At 36.4% G+C, this 17318-nt stretch overlaps 2 protein-coding genes across 2 annotated transcripts; one reads left to right on the top strand and one right to left on the bottom strand.

The window, feature by feature from the left end:
- Positions 1 to 5973: 5973 nt before the first annotated feature.
- On the top strand, positions 5974 to 8254 carry LOC117316887. The gene is made up of 3 exons (XM_033871672.1): positions 5974 to 6847; positions 7141 to 7333; positions 7699 to 8254. Exons 1-3 carry the CDS (start codon positions 6727 to 6729, stop codon positions 8228 to 8230), a joined length of 846 nt encoding a protein of 281 aa, XP_033727563.1. The 5' UTR covers positions 5974 to 6726; the 3' UTR covers positions 8231 to 8254.
- LOC117316886 lies at positions 7924 to 12596 on the bottom strand. Its single transcript, XM_033871670.1, has 4 exons — positions 12236 to 12596; positions 11625 to 11790; positions 10773 to 10953; positions 7924 to 9809 (listed from the first exon to the last, which is right to left on the bottom strand). Exons 1-4 carry the CDS (start codon positions 12545 to 12547, stop codon positions 8975 to 8977), a joined length of 1494 nt encoding a protein of 497 aa, XP_033727561.1. The 5' UTR covers positions 12548 to 12596; the 3' UTR covers positions 7924 to 8974.
- Between the last annotated feature and the right edge of the window lie 4722 nt (positions 12597 to 17318).

Consider the following 17318-nt stretch of genomic DNA (forward strand, 5'->3'; position numbering starts at 1 on the left):
GAATTTGAAACTGTTTTTTTTTGTTTTTTTTGTTTTTTTGATAAATTAATGTTGCAGCCGACAATGGTTATATATTGCATTCCATGAAAAACTGATTGACGTGTCTGGCCCAATCCACAGTGAATCAATCCTGTGAAAAGAACATACCAAATGAAATATTTTGTTTATATCTGCAATAACATTCTCCTTGTTCTTTGTCACATAACTCCATTTGTTGATGTATTTACTTCATACTATTTAAAATGAAATTCATGCACTGTTTTGCTTCCTGAAGTTTCCAAAATTGTTCAGTCAATTAGTGGTATTTTTGACTTTTGACAGCAACCATGTAATTTTAGTCTTTACAAATGAATTATGATATATATATTATGTCACTTTGAAATGTTTATTAAATCTCAGAAAACGCACATTTAGGAAGGAATGGATGCAATGTATGATGCTTGTTATCCCCCGCGAAACGCGTTTGCGGGGGGATATTAAATTGGGCTCCGTTCGTCCGTCCGTCCGTCCGTCCGTCCGAGATTCTTTTCCGGGCTATAACTCGATAACCGTTCAACGCAGCTCCTTGAAACTTTCTGTATATATCAGACTAGTGCCTTAGTTGTGCCTTATGCTATTGCGGACCTTCCATTTTCAGTATTTTTTCTGTCACCATGGAAACTTAGTCAAAAATACCAAATTACTGTTTCCTTTTGTTTCCGGGCTATAACTCCAAAACTGTTTAACGCAGCTCCTTGAAACTTTCTCAATATATCATACTAGTTGTGCCTTTTGCTATTGCGGACCTTTCATTTTCAGTATTATTTCTGTCACTATGGAGACTTAATAAAAAATACCAAATTACTGTTTCCTTAATAACTCTTACTTTAAGCTTGATATATACATGTATTTGGGTTTTCATACCAACTGCGGGGCGCGGGGGATAATGCCAAGCTTTGCGACTCCTTGTTAATATGTTAACTGCACACACCGATCAGACTTACTACTATTACACAAACACAGAAGAATTCTTGTCGAATCCTATGCAAGTATTTAACAGGTATTGCGTCTTCTATAACGGCCTGGGCCTTTCAGCTGACGAAGACTGTGCACTGGTTGTTGTAGCTTTTACAATGTAAAGTGTTGATAACCTACCAATTGCAGCTACTGAATTTATGTCAAAATCTCCGTGCGTTGTTCTCTTCCCAGTGTGTGCATTTTGTTTGCAGAATACTACCAAATCTGCGTTCGGAAAGTGTATCCTAGGTAAAATGTAAAGGCAGTTTACAAAATCACCGAACTCATAGGGCCTACCCGTCGACCTCACTTAAAGTTTTACTTCCATTTCCGACTCGGTCTCGCATTCCACCTCTTCTTTATTGACAGTAACGGACGAGTGGCCTTAATATATGTCAGCTACAGAAGGCTATACTCCTTTTTTTTTTAATTTTTAAAATATCGAACCTTTTTAATTGTGTTTTTATCGCTTTCTCTTGGCCTGGCGGTTCGTCTGCTGTCGAGGCGAGCTGTCAAATTTTCAATCACGGTCACAAATGCGTTTTATGATCAAGAGCGGTAGCTCCTTTGTCCTAGGATTTCCGAATCTACGATACATTCGGATCGGTGTTTGGAATGTTCTTAAATTTAAAAATCCATCAAAGACATGAAACGACTAGAACACTGACGACCTTTAGGGTTACACAAAACAACTAATATCAGTCTTCGCGTTTTCATCGGAAGCGGGCTAATTGGGGAAGTCAAATCTCTGAAGAAAAGATTATGTGTTACGTTTTCTTTACTTGTCTTTAGGGGCTTCGATTTCTCTGTTATTATCTTCTGGACTCGCGTTAATGTACTCATATGACCATGGCAGCAGTCAAGGACGTTTCCGACAGACACATGTATCCACCAGATTATTAACACGTGACGCAATAAACATCTCTGCTGTTTTACGGATCGCTTTGGGACTGTTTTGTTACAGGAAAAGATAAACAATTCACAGTAGCGTTTCGGTGATAACATGACATAAAACATTACCTACCAAACAAAATTATTATCTTCTAACAACACAATGGCGAAGGCATCCTTATCCTACAAATTATCCTACAAATAACTGTCTGATATAGGCAATATTTTCTTGAAATGCGTGCGATTTGTCTAATCCTTTATGTTGTTAATGCCGTTGTCGGAGGTTTATAGTTTAGGTAGCACACTACAGTAGGACAGCCTGGCCATGGGCAATTTTTTTGTTAAGCAAATAACTCCTGTATTATGATATGCATAAACAATGAGAAAAAATAAATGTACACTATAATTGGTATATTCAGTATGAAGAAGTACATACAGGCTTCACTTTTGTTAAAACAAAAAATAATAAAGTGGTTCCGGATTTTAAATTTCCGGATTTTCCGCAAGTGTGTTTACACAGGAAATTTAGTTTTGCCTACAGCGAAAAATGGATGCCCACAGTAAAGATGAGATAGCGGAAAAACTTAATTTACAACATATGTCAAAACAAGATTAATTCTGTCTTTGGGATAGAGATATTTTTTGAATAGGTTTCAGAAAAAAAAATTGTGTAGAGAATTGTGGTATTTTGGGTCAAATATAATATTTTGCAATTTTTGAGCATTTTTTAAGCTGTTACCATGGTATTCACAGCTCTAAAAATCACAGAAAATATCAGTTAACTTATTCAGAGTTGTATTAAAATTGCAAATGTTGTACAGATTACAAATATATATATACTTTATTAGAGTTTATATGTAGGGTTAACTGGCAATGTTTACATATCTAAGACATGTGTCATATTTTTCAAAATTGGGCATTTTTACTGTACACTGCTACCTTAAGCTTTTAAGAGATAAGTTAATATAATCATCACAATAGGGTTTGCTTATTTCACCTACAACTTTTACGAGCGGAAAATGGGAGGAAATAGCCCCGCATCGGGATGCAACCATCCCAACATATTACACTAAATATTGTCCACTTAATACTGAGAAAAAAAGCTCTTGTTAGGTACAGCAATTCAGGCCTGGATGTGGAAGGCCAAGGTCACCGTTAGTATCAACATAAATCGGGTACATAGCGGTAGCATCTAGAGCTCTAATTACTCGATTTTTATCAAGTACATCTTCAGGATAAAAATCGAGTTATTAGAGCTCTAGATGCTACCGCTATGTACCCGATTTATGTTGATATTTTATCAAGTGCATCCTCCAGGACTGCCCCTGCAGGTAGGGCGTAAGAATTGTACCTGCTGCCCCCATTGCATGATCGTAGGGGGCAACTAAATTTGGGATCTTATCTTTTCTCTTCTTTCTGAACAACTTTCTTCTTCCTAACGTCAACTTTGATACTGCCTCACTTTTGGTCTTCAGTTGAGACATACCAGAGTCATTAAAAATGGTAGTTGCTACTTCTGCTAAGCGCTCAGCATATTAGAAGTTGGACGACTGGTTCGCCAGTTGTCGGTATAATGTGACCGGGTGGGGTGTCATGCTGGTTACCGAACATACCGCAGCCTCCCAAAACACCTATACGCACTCACCACACGCATGCATGTCGCACGCACAGGAGGCCGTCCTTAAATGACCTTAGCTGTTAATAGGACGTTCAACAAATAAACAAAACCAAACTGTCAGGGCCAACATGTGCATATCATTAAGCTGTCATCCCATGCTGATAATGTTACGAAAGTTAGAATGAACTCCAATAGAAATCAATCAAATATTTGTCAAAAATGTTATTTCCCTTTATAGTAAAGTTTAGGTTTAAGGATTTACACCTTTTTCTCATATAAGGCCGAGCCCTTCTGGCCCTTTTGAGTAACCATTTATGCAAAATTTGTTCAGCAAAGGATAATTCTAAATATATTTGACCCACAAATCCATTTACTCGCTCATGCCAAGAAGCGATGATTTAAAGACCTGCCTCTATTAGCCCTATAAGCCTTTTCACGGTAATTCTCGGGCATGCGCATAAACACTTCCGGACGGCAACCACTGTTTACATTAGTTACCACAAAACACTATGTCGAAGCGGGAGAGTTTAAACAAGCTTAAAATCAATTCACTGAGAACTCTAGCTAAAGATCACGGTATAGATTTTTCCAAAAAGAAAAAAGCTGATATTATCAATGAAATTATTACATCTCAAGTTGAAACATCTGTTCTAACTCCAATTGTACACCACGGATGGTGCAACACCGAGATTCAGCCTCAGGGATAACTTACCCCCGTATAACAAGGTGCGGTATACCAATCCAGATGGCATCATACTGCCAAAAATAAGTTTTAAACAAATCTATGACTTCTTGATTGCGAGACCAACTTGATCTGGGAGAACAGTACAAAACTTCAAAGGTTTAGACCGTGCAGTAAAGCATTTTGACGCAGGAGACGTCCAGGATATAGGAGTATCACAGGTAATTAGTGTTGTAAATTGGTGTCTAGTATGAGTTAAGTGTGGTAAAGTTTTAAGGATGAATCTTTTTTTTTTTTGTAATTGAACCATATTTTTTTTCTTTCATGTGCTGAATTCCAAATATCACTTGTCAATTAAACTAAAATAATATCTTGCTTTTGTTTAATTTGATACATGCATTTATAAATATTTAACATTTTCATATAAAAAAAATTTGCTTTTTTGATCACAAAAAAAAAAATAGAAAAAAAATAATCTAGATATAATCTCCAAAGATATGTTTTGACAAAGATTTTTATTTTCATATAATACTAATGCTTTTTTTGATATGTAGATCTAGATTTTTTTAAATAGAAATTGCTATGAATTTGAAAACTTGATATGAAATTTTCAAAAAAAATAATTAAAAAAAAATCAAATCAAGCTCAAACATGGATTATTTACTTTAAAAATTCAAATATCTCCCATATTTCTCTCAATATAGACTATCTTTGTATTTTGGATATCAAAAAAATATTTTTCATATAAAAATATATGTTAAATAAAAAGTAAAACTGCCACTCATAATGAATGCTTTCTCATTCCTTGTAGATTGATGCAGACACATTTTATGTCAGAGCAAACTGTCATGCATCAATGAAGAAACAGCAGTATCAAGTGTTTGTATACGTGTCTGCCACAGATTCTTCCACCATACAACATGGGTATTGTCAGTGTCCTATAGGGTTATCTTTTACTCTCAACGTTTTGTTTTGAGGGGTAAGAATTGTTAATAATTAAATGAAAGAGCCAGATCATCTTGCATAATTTGTAAATGTATTCCATTGTATGTATCATAAACATGTGACCAAGATAATAAAATCTTGAAGATAATATTACTTTAAATTCTTAATCTTATCTTAATTTGTTTAATAGGTTAGCCCAGACTTGCAGTCATATAGGTAGTGTACTTTTTGCATTGACCTATACAAAACCACTGGAGAAGAGCTGCACATCAATACCCTGCACATGGAATGTTCCTGGTCGTGCAGTTAAGCCCATAGGACCGATGAGTTCCTTGCCCTGCCCTGCAGGTAGGGCGTAAGAATTGTACCTGCTGCCCCCATTGCATGATCGTAAAAGGCGACTAAACTTGGGATCTTATCTTTTCTCTTCTTTCTTAACAACTTTCTTCTTCCTAATGTCTCCCTTGACACTGCCTCACTTTTGGCCTTAAGTTGAGCGTTCGCCCCTGTGAGGAAGGCTTTGGGTTATGTCCCCTGGCCGAGACATACCAGAGTCTTTAAAAATGGTAGTTGCTACTCCTGCTTAGCGCTCAGCATATTTGGAGTGGAACGACTGGTTCGCCCGTTGTCAGTATAATGTGACCGGGTGGGGTGTGCTGCTGGGTGTCTTCGGCAGTATGCTTCAGTGAGGTAGCACTATAAATCGACAAAAGTTCCGGCCTATCACAAGGAGACTTAACACGAAAATACCGCAGCCTCCCAAAATACACATACGCACTCACCACACGCATGCATGTCGCACGCACGGGAGGCCGTCCTTAAATGACCTTAGCTGTTAATAGGACGTTAAACAAAATAAACCAAACCAAAAGTTCCTTGCCACAAAGGAAACCAAAACTACCTGTTACAGCAACAAAGCAGGTAGCCACATCACATCCGGACACATATGATCCTCGTCACACTTGTGATAAAGTTTTTAATACTCAAGAATCTCTTCACCATCTAAGAAATCTGAAGGATGTTTTTCCCAATACAGGTAAGTTAAAAAAATGCAACAAAAGTTTCATTTTCACATTTTATGTAGGCCTAATTGGAAACTTTAATAACAATAACATGTCAAACAAAATTCAACAGAAAAACAGAGAAATACAAATTAATATTTTGCAACCAGTTACATGTAGTATGTATACTAATAGCTAGGCAATGACATCGTTTCTTTGAACCTGAGTTAAATTAACTCATATACCTCTTTTTTGTTTTAAATCCTTACCAATATGCTTATATATATGTACATGCACTGTCTACAGAAACCACTGAAAAATTTATGCTTACAAGACGATTAAAAAATGTTGCAAATTTTGCATTTCGATACATTAATACCTTTAACTTTCAATTATTAACTTGGAACATGTGTAAAGATACACGTATAAACACTTCTTGTGATTATAGATCATAATGACAGTTTACAAGTTATATAAGCAATGTTGACAATTTCTAAAAATGCAAATTTGAATATAATAGTCAAGGCAATCATATCATCTATCAACATGTATGTATTCTTTACATAAATAACACTGAATGGTCCTTTTCAGGAATGTCCCATTTGTGGAATATTGGTGACAATGTTCCAGAGGCCATTCAGGAAGAGGAGATAGAGGCTGTGGAAAGTCCAATGTTTATAAAGATGATAAACATGATCTACTCTAACAGCAACTGTAAGATTTCTTTAAAAGCCAAATGTTATTTATTGATAAAAGGATTGTAATTAGCTTTTTGTATTGAAATTTAATGTGAATTTTTCTTTAAAGAAGTCAGTTAATTACAAAGCCTACATGCATACAATAAACAGCAAACAAACTAAGAGAATTTTACTTCCAATGTTTTGAAATCCAATTTTTGATATGAAATGTTTTCCACATATGGAATGGTCTCAACACAGATGCAGATGTACACAAAAATGGAGCAGTGATCCTACTTGTTTAAAACAGTTTACTTATATTTCTTGTAGTACCCCAACTTTCAATTGACCAGGACCTGGTAGAGTATATTGAAATTAATACGCGTAGTCAGAGATCTTCAGACATGTGGCAGAAGCTCCATATTGGGCGGCTGACTAGCTCTATCTTTGGAGACGTTCTACATGCTGGGCCCCAACCAAACTCTCTTGTTAAACAAATTGTAGAAGGGTCAAATCTTAATAGGTAAGTTGTTGTTTGTTCAGACACTATAAATATACAGATAACACTTAACCAAAATGACTCCCAAAGTTTCTGTAACCAGCCCTGACATGGCTTGCAGCATGTGATCTCAATTCAGTTGAGTGGTATCCAGTATTAAGCTTCATGGACTGCCTGTGACACAGCTATAGTTTCAAATCTTCCAAATGAGATAACTTATCCAACTTTTAGTTTCAATCATTGGTTTGCCTCATTGAAGAATCATTCACTGTAACATCCATTAGCTAGGTGTTGTCATGGTATAACTGAAAAACTGTACTATTTTAAATGATCTGGAATAATATTTATTTAAATGTTTCCATATTTAACATGATGCTCTTGAATTTTAGGTACACCGTTCTACCTCCAGCTGTTCAGTGGGGAATAGAAAAGGAGCCACAGGCAAGAAAAGACTATATAGACCTACAGTCTTCTCTCAGCAGTCAGATAGGAGTTGAGGATACAGGCCTTACTCTGTGTGCTACTCATGCCTACCTGGGTGCCTCTAGTGATGGGAGGGTTGTTGATGGTGACAATATGGGTATACTAGAGATAAAGTGTCCCTATTCAATCCAAGGAGCCACAGTCACATCATTGGAGGTCTGTGAAATTGTTGCCATGGGACATCCAAATTTCTGTTTGGAGGCAAGTTCAGAGGGACCACGACTGAAAAGAAGCCACAAATACTACGCTCAGGTACAGGGTGAACTGGCAATAATGGGTTTGCCATGGTGTGACTTTGTAGTTTGGACAAATGCTCCGAAAAATAACATTTGTGTTGACAGAGTGTACTTTGATGCAGAATTTGTTAGCAGTATGATGCCAAAACTTATCGCATTTTATGTTAACCATGTTGCACCAAAGTTTTACATCAACGTGTAATGTAATTCATGTAGAAGTGTCCAAGAATACATGTAAACCAGTAAGGAGGTCAAAATGTTTTATACAAAATGACTGGGAAAAAGACACTGCTGTGTTTCTATATGTCCACTATAATAATAGACTAATAGTAACTTCAGGTGTTAAGTCTAAGGAGTGTGTGGCCTGTATATAGGGTGTAGAGGTTTTGTATGACTGCCTGTTGCACAATGTGGTATTGTCTTTGTGCGAACTCCTGTTTTTTTTTTTATACCTGTAATGTAATGATGGTATCTGTAATTTTAATATGGACATGAATGTAAAATTCAGGTTTTCACATAACCAGGTATTTTATCAGACCAAAATAAAATCTGAAATGGTGATCTTCACTTAATACATCTTTCTTTGATGATGTCAGAAAACATTTGATGTCAAGATGGCACAACACTATAACTGGTACAATAGAAACCAATAACCAGGCAGATGTGACAGGATTGTAACGTGTGTTCACAGTTCACTTAAACATATTAAGTGAATGTGGTGACACTGATGATGAGTTAGTTATGTAATAATCAGTAGTCATAATCTTAAATCTATGTGTTTTCAACATGATTTACATAAAATACTGTTGCTTTGTGATAAAAGGAAAACAAGACATACATGTATAAGTAATTTGAATACAGCTTAATTCTGCAAACAAAATTTTACATGTTCTCTCCATGAAACCAGTCCAAATAGTCCTGAATAAGCTCTTACAGTGATAAATGTTTAGTTGGTGACTAGTGGGACATCTAGATTTGTGAGCCAACATGCAACTTTGAAAATTTTTGATACTAGTGGCGACAGGGTCAAAGGAAAAACACCATCGAGAATATGAAAGTTCTTCACTCTACCTATACTTCTCTCAACATGTATTCTCAAAGATGCAACTTCCTGTGTTTCAAAAATCTGTTCAGTAGTAAACTGTGGACTATTACCTCTAAATGGAGGAATATTCAGTTTACATTTTTTTTCTTCTAAAACATCTCTGATTGTAAACCCTTTATCAGCCATTACACTGTCATTTTCGTCTAAAAGATCTAAAATACCTGACTCAATAGTCAATAATCTATCAGACGTTTTGCCTGGCCATCCTTCTGATACAAAGGAAATAACACCTGATGGTGTAATACCAACAAGAAACTTCACAGTTGTGTGGTGTTTATAACTAGAAAATGTCATACACTGATTAAGGAGACTGGAAGATCGCTGAATAAAAATTTCTGTACAATCGAGTATAACCCTAACAGAAGGATACTTTGATTTAAAAGATGATGGCATAGTTCTGTTAACAATATCTCGAGAAGGAAAGGGATTAAGTAGCTTTAGTTCCTGAAACAATAAAGATATCCATGTAGAGAAATATTTTGAAAATGTTCCTTCAGAGATGTGAAATCTTTCAGCAATGTCAGCGGTAAACAATCCAAGCCTCAATCTCATCAACACAGCAAAAAGTTGATCAATGATCTGTAAAGATCCAGTTGAAGATCTGCATCTGTCTGAAGCCTGAGCAGTGTTAGACCCAATCCAGTACTTCATCCTCTGTGCTTTTGGTTGAAGGAAACTGAAATTGGAAATCAAACTCATATTAATACTACCTGGTATGCCTATTTTATGTAGATAAAAGTGTATTCTATATTGTAACCATCTGAATTAATACTGAGTGAGGTTCTGAAAGCAGATGAATCAATTTATTTTCATTGTTTTTCCTGGATGGTAAAACTAAAAACCAAAGACCATTTCATTTGTGAGGAAGGTTTAATTTCATTATCACATCAGATTATATATATCATATCAGACTTTTTTCCTTTCCAACATAGTGTTAAGAATTTAAAGATATATTAGGTAAAATGATAAGCTTTTCCAGAGAAATGATTTCTTGTTTACTACTTATGAAATGTTTATCTGCCCTAATTATACTATGGAATGTCAAAAAATTGGATCTAATAGCATATCTTTGTTGAAATTCTTTGAAATTATAAAATATACCATCTTCCTTGATAACATCATAGATGAACAGTACTCCTTTCTTGAACCAAAACAGGTTTGTTTATTTTGACATTATGGTTGTACCATAGCATATGAGAGATTTCAGTTTAGCCAGTTTTTTATCAAAGTTTAATTTTACTACTTTACTCAAGTCAACATCATATTTTATGCCTAAAAGATTAAATTGTGTGCTTCCCCATGAGAGGTTGTGTTCAGTTATATATTTGTCATTACTACATTTGTTGCTGCCTATCCAAATTACAAAACATGAAACATTTGCTTTAAATATACCAATATTCAATTAAACAGTAATTTATCAGTAGAAACTAGAGAAATTAAGTAAGTACTACCATCATGAAACACAATTACATAAATTATATAAGCTATAAAGTTATAGCATAATTCTCCATAAGCCCAAATGGAATCCTGCAAGGGTTTTCATGATAAGGCAAAATCCTTACTTTTTCTGACCATGAAAGTAAAAAGTGAGTGCAATATTCACACCTATACTTATAAAAACCTATTCATGAATGCTTACTTGAAAAGCCACAAAAATACTGCAAATGTTGGCAGCCCTGTGTAAAATTTTGTCTTCTGGTCATCATTGGCAATCTTTTCAATGCACCATTTGGACTTTTTCATCTCCTTTTTCAAGTTTTCAAGTTCCAATTTCAGTGCCTCATTTTCTTGCTGCATTGGGTCAGGGTCACACTGAACTCCTGTAAATTAATTTAATATAGATACATGTGTATGGAATCAATAAATCTACACATGTACATTGTAGTTTTCAGTACATAAGGGCATGTAGCCTGCCTCAAGTAAAATTAACAAGCTGTTTATGACAATAGTGGTATGTGAACATTTATACAGCTCAAGTCTACTGAGTAGATGTACTAGATGCAGTACTATAATGTTAAATATTTCATATATTTAATCAGATAACTTAAAGAGTTAATATCAAAGAATTCGAAAAAGACATCTTATAAATATGGCATATCACATACATGTATCTGAAAGGAATTATTATCAACACATAGGCTTCATGAATAAGAACATTAAAACTTGATCATTTCATTATTATGGCCTCATTTCAAAAATTAAATATTTCAAGAACAGTATGTACAACTAACATGTAAGTGCACAAAAACATTAAGGGATTCACCCAGAAATGACAAAAGACTAGGTTTAAATTTCCCTGTGACCATTGTTTATAGCGAAGAAAACCAATAATTTCAATTTACATACATGTACTTGAAAAAATATATACAATGTAGAATGTTTTTAGAAAAAAAATTGCGATATTTCATTCTGAAACAAAATTAACAGGATTTTAGCAATTTTAATAAAGGGTCAGAAATGGACTGATTAAAAAAAAAATATGAATTGATACCTTCATCCTTAAAAGACTTGATGTCTACATCATCTAAACTAGGACTTTGAACAGGGTCATTCACTTCATCCTCACATGGTTCACTGCAGTAGCTGTGGGAGAACACACTGAACTGGTGATGCTGATGGAGTGTCTGTCTTTCTCTTTTCTCCGCCTCATCCATTTCCTGCATTTGTAAACTTTATTAATTACACATGTGCGAAATACCAATCATGGATACTTCTGAATGTTATATGCATGAGATTCAGATTATGTATTACCCCCTTGGCACATACATAATGTATGTGTGCTACTTGCACTCAGTACTGGAGGTGGATGTAGAAAACAACATACACACACATTATCCTACAGAACATAAACAAGACTCTAATGAAAGTTTAAATGAACACTTAATCTTTTTTACATTTCACAAGTCATATCAATGTATAGTATCTATATTTATAGTCGTATTACAGGAATCCACAAGGTAATAAGGCAGCATCAAAGTCAGAACCTCTCAATATATATGCCAAGTAGTATGATCTGGTACTAATATTGACATGGCTATAGCCACTGCAATATCCAGTTGATATTGAATGTAAAATGAAAAAAAAGTGTGAACACCGACTCACCAGTAGAAGTTTCCTTCGGCAACATCTTTCATTTCGGGCACTCTCTTCAGTTGACGGGACTTTCCCTTTATGTGGAAAGATAGTCGGCCGATAGTTGATGTCGTCTGATTCGTCGCTGTGCCACCCGCCTACAAAGTGTTCAGAACACATTCTGCTGTACTCATTTGGTACCCAACCTGCCCTGTTGACAGCTTTTTCCCATGCCTTTCTTTTCCTCTTGTTCTTGGGGAATCGAAAAAAACTAACGCCGCGCTCTTTAGCATTCTTCCCCTGTCGATTGGTACACCGGTATGCTACACATTGGATCACCATCTTTGTAAAACGTAAACAAAGTGGTTGCCGTCCGGAAGCGTTTGCACGCATGCGCGAAAAACAGGACCGCAGTTATCGTGAAAAGGGTTATTGGGCCCCGCCCCTCAGAGTCACCATTTATGCAAAAGTGTTATAGATGTAAACTTTTAAAAATCAAGTTAATGAAGGTCAATAGGGCAAAAAATAGTGAGTAAAGAAACAATAAATGTAACATGAAAGTAGATGTTATATCAACAGACACGAGGCCTAGAGGGTCTGCATCACTCACCTGGATATTTAAGTAATCATGGCAAGATCTCCCCATTGCGCGTCTCTGACGCCAAAATGGAGCTTCACTCTCCTTTTATACGACTTAATATATCCTTTGGTCTATAATGCTGAAGCCAAATTTCATCAAAATCTCTCGGCAGTTCAGGACATGTATTCCTCAAAGATTAAATATAACGGTTCTTTACCAAAATCGTGAATTTCATGCGAGTTTGTGAGTTCAATGAGACGGAGTTACTTGTTTTGCTGGGTGTCTTCGGCAGTACGCTTCAGCGAGCTAGCACTTCAAACTCGCAATCAGTTCCATATTATCATAAGGAGATAAAAACCAACATACGACAGCCACTCTTAAGGTCATGAGCATTTTAATTTAGTGCAAAATAGTATATAATACTATATGGTATTCGACGGGAGTATATTGTTCCGATTGTGATTGTCTTGTTTAATTTGTTGTATGTATTTTTGTGAATGTCTTTTTTTCTAATTTTGATTGGCATGAAGTACCTGCCAATGAGCCGTAAAACACAACTCCCCTTAGTACTACGTCATCGTCAGCCAGAGTGGGTTTAACAATCGTGTTTTGCTAAAAAAAAAAATGGATGAGTTATGTGAAAACGTAAGCAACTCGAAATCGAACCAAAATTTTGTCAAGTGTTTTCTATTCAATCATTAATACCAAATCAAAGAAAGGAAGAGATGAATTCGTCGAAACACTAAAACGGGAAGCGGCAAATGACATTCCAGCAACAATCCCACCTGCTTGCGTGGTTGCATTATGTATTACAGCCTCAGTGGACAACATCATGACTGAACAGTGTACAAACTTAACGATCTCGGATTTAAGGCTTCTTACATTGGTAAATACCCCTCTGAGTGCGATTTGTCGATGCAATTTAAGTCAGTCAAAGAGCATCATTGTCGGCGATCTGATGCGGGGGTTTGGTTTGTTTAACGCCATATGTACAGCTATTGTCATTTTAAGACGGCCTACGTGTGTGCAAGGTACTTGCGCATGTTTTGGGGCCTGTGGTATGTTCGTGCTCGAGGGAAAACAACGTGAATTAAAGTTATGACACATTTAGATGAAAACAAACACAAATCGCGGAAGCTAGTAATTGGTATTTAGTAAATGAACGGAAAGACGGTTGCTATAATCCGGATAATGTTCCGACCATTTTTTTTCGTGAAATTTGGTGTATTTAATTTTGGCTCATTCACACTAGGCGCAAAAAAACCCCACATCCAAAATATCCCGAAGTACGGTATCGAACACGTGAAAATTACATTTCTGGTGACCCTTTCTCCATTGAATATCATGTATCGGTCATGTCCCACTGGAACAAGAACACACTTCCTAATGATGCTTGATAAAGAACAATGATTCTCTTGAAAGTTTTCCGTATCCTCTGAATAGTCCATGATTTCAGATGTCTCCCGAGATCACCTGACCGACGTCTAGTATTTCCTACGGCACTGTATGAAAATGTACATCAGTTCTCTCTTACTATACATCTCTTTCGATCTGTTGACATCATTATCCAGCATTGTTTTCAATTGCGTTAAAACCCTTGATCTTGAAATTCACGCAGGGAATTGGTTGATAAATGGAACCAGAATTGATTAATTATTGTTCTCGTGTGCTGCCTTGGAAATACATTTAGCATCTTTATTCGGTCATCAAAAGATGTGTTCAAACTTGTTAAACATGGTAAAAAGAAAATAGGATCCTTCTAGGCGGCATGCAGAGCTAGTTTATTTCAGTTATGCAGGGTTGATTGTTATTTAAAGGACGGCCTTCCCGATATAATAGCGATTTTGGAGCCGAAAAAATAGCTCATAGGATTTGGATGATTTTTTTGCATCATTGTAAAACTCAATCTAACTAAAATCTAGATGGTCATTCTTATGGCAAGCCGTTTTAACATTTAATCCCATTTCCTCTTAAGGTAAAATATGCTTCAAATTTATTTCACTTAAGTGAAATACTTTTTACCTTAAGGTTAAAAGACTTTTTTTTTGCATTATGTTTTATTTCACTTAAGTGAAAAAGAATTTCACTTAAGTGAAAAAGAATTTCACTTAAGTGAAATAAAGTTTATTCATCTTAAGGGAAAATCTTTTTCACTTAAGTGAAATAAAACATAATGCAAATGCTGCTGTTGAGTAAATCGGACACCCACTCTCATGAATCAGATATGGACTAGTCCATCTATTGACCAAGCATTGGGTGTTTAATTTCTGACCAATTCGAGACCTTTTCTCTACTTCATTTGTTGTTAATAAAATCAATACAATTTCCCATATGATTTACTTTCACTTATGTTTTATTTCCATTAAATATATGTTTTATTTATTTCCATTATGGTAAGTGATAAGAACGTGTCAAAGTTGAAGTTTACTCACGCTGTTTCTTAGTTGACAGGTCCAAGGGGAGGGTTCATTCCATTATACCATGGGGTGGATAGGAGGACAGAGTGACTTTATGGACATATGGTCAGTTTTATTTACCTTAAGATGAAAAGAATTTCACTTATGGGACAAGTGTTTTGCATTATGTCTGCACATAAGTTTTTTTCACTTAAGTGAAATTCTTTTCGTCTTAAGGGATATTAACATTTATTTGCATTATGTTTTATTTTACTTAAGTGAAAAAGAATTTCACTTAAGTGAAATTCTTTTCACCTTAAGGTGAATAAATTATTTGCATTATGTTTTTTTCACTTAAGCGACATTCTTTTTTAGCTCACCTGGACCGAAGGTCCGGTGAGCTTATGTCATGGCGCGGCGTCCGTCGTCCGTCGTCCGTCGTCTGTCGTCCGTCGTCCGTCGTCCGTCAACATTTGCTTCAAATCGCTACTAGTCAAAAAGTTCTTATTGGATTTTGACCAAATTTAGTCAGAAACATCCTTGGCAGAAGGGGATCAGATTTTGCATAAATGGTGACTCTGACCCCCAAGGGGCCTGAGGGGCGAGGCCCAATAGGGGAAATTGAGGCAATTCCTTAAAATCGCTACTTGTCATAAAGTTATGAATGGATTTAAACCCAATTTGGTCAGAAACATTCTTGGGGGAAGGGGAACAGATTTTGCATAAATGGTGACTCTGACCCCCAAGGGGCCAAAGGGGCGGGGCCTAATGGGGAAATTGAGGTAATTCCTTTAAATCGCTACTAGTCATAAAGTTATGAATGGATTTTAATCCAATTTGGTCAGAAACATTCTTGGGGGAAGGGGAACAGATTTTGCATAAATGGTGACTCTGACCCCCAAGGGGCCAAAGGGGGGGGGGGCCTAATGGGGAAATAGAGGCAATTCCTTCAAATCGCTACTAGTCATAAAGTTATGAATGGATTTCAACCCAATTTTATCAGAAACATTCTTGGGGGAAGGGGAACAGATTTTGCATAAATGGTGACTCTGACCCCCAAGGGGCCTGAGGGGCGGGGCCCAATAGGGGAAATTGAGGCAATTCCTTAAAATCGCTACTTGTCATAAAGTTATGAATGGATTTGAACCCAATTTGGTCAGAAACATCCTTCAGGGAAGGGGAACAGATTTTGCATAAATGGTTACTCTGACCCCCAAGGGGCCAAAGGGGCGGGCCTATTGGGGAAATAGAGGTAATTCCTTCAAATCGCTACTAGTCATAAAGTTATGAATGGATTTCAACCCAATTTGGTCAGAAACATTCTTGGGGGAAGGGGAACAGATTTTGCATAAATGGTGACTCTGACCCCCAAGGGGCCTGAGGGGCGAGGCCGAATAGGGGAAATTGAGGCAATTCCTTTAAATCGCTACTTGTCATAAAGTTATGAATGGATTTAAACCCAAATTGGTCAGAAACATTCTTATGTGAAGGGGAACAGATTTTGCATAAATGGTGACTCTGACCCCCTAGGAGCCAAAGGGGCGGGTCCCAATAGGGGAAATAGAAGTAATTCCTTAAAATCTCTACTAGTCTAAAGTTATGAATGGATTTGAACCCAATTTGGTCAGAAACATTCTTGGGGTAAGGGGAACAGATTTTGCATAAATGGTGACTCTGACCCCCAAGGGGCCTGAGGGGCGGGGCCCAATAGGGGAAATTGAGGCAATTCCTTAAAATCGCTACTTGTCATAAAGTTATGAATGGATTTGAACCCAATTTAGTCAGAAACATCCTCCAGGGAAGGGGAACAGATTTTGGATAAATGGTTACTCTGACCCCCAAGGGGCCAAAGGGGCGGGCCTAATGGGGAAATAGTGGTAATTCCTTCAAATCGCTACTATTCATAAAGTTATGAATGGATTTCAACCCAATTTGGTCAGAAACATTCTTGGGGGAAGGGGAACAGATTTTGCATAAATGATGACTCTGACTCCCAAAGGACCAAAGGGGCGGGGCCTAATTGGGAAACAGAGGTAATATCTTTAAATCGCTACTAGTCATAATTTTATGAATGGGTTTGAACCCAATTTAATAAGAAACATTCTTTGGGGAAGGGGAACAGATTTTGCATAAATGG

This window comes from Pecten maximus, chromosome 18 (assembly GCF_902652985.1).
Source record: "Pecten maximus chromosome 18, xPecMax1.1, whole genome shotgun sequence".
NCBI lineage: Eukaryota > Metazoa > Mollusca > Bivalvia > Pectinida > Pectinidae > Pecten > Pecten maximus.

What these genes read in the sequence shown, in the direction of transcription:
- LOC117316887 (XM_033871672.1), top strand. Translation starts at nt 6,727, where the DNA reads ATGTCCCATTTGTGGAATATTGGTGACAATGTTCCAGAGGCCATTCAG. An exon ending in GATCTACTCTAACAGCAACT is followed by an intron (nt 6,848 to 7,140) that starts GTAAGATTTCTT and finishes TATTTCTTGTAG; the next exon opens with TACCCCAACTTTCAATTGAC. An exon ending in GAAGGGTCAAATCTTAATAG is followed by an intron (nt 7,334 to 7,698) that starts GTAAGTTGTTGT and finishes CTTGAATTTTAG; the next exon opens with GTACACCGTTCTACCTCCAG.
- LOC117316886 (XM_033871670.1), bottom strand. Translation starts at nt 12,547, where the DNA reads ATGGTGATCCAATGTGTAGCATACCGGTGTACCAATCGACAGGGGAAG. An exon ending in GCCGAAGGAAACTTCTACTG is followed by an intron (nt 11,791 to 12,235) that starts GTGAGTCGGTGT and finishes TTACAAATGCAG; the next exon opens with GAAATGGATGAGGCGGAGAA. An exon ending in CAAGTCTTTTAAGGATGAAG is followed by an intron (nt 10,954 to 11,624) that starts GTATCAATTCAT and finishes ATTAATTTACAG; the next exon opens with GAGTTCAGTGTGACCCTGAC.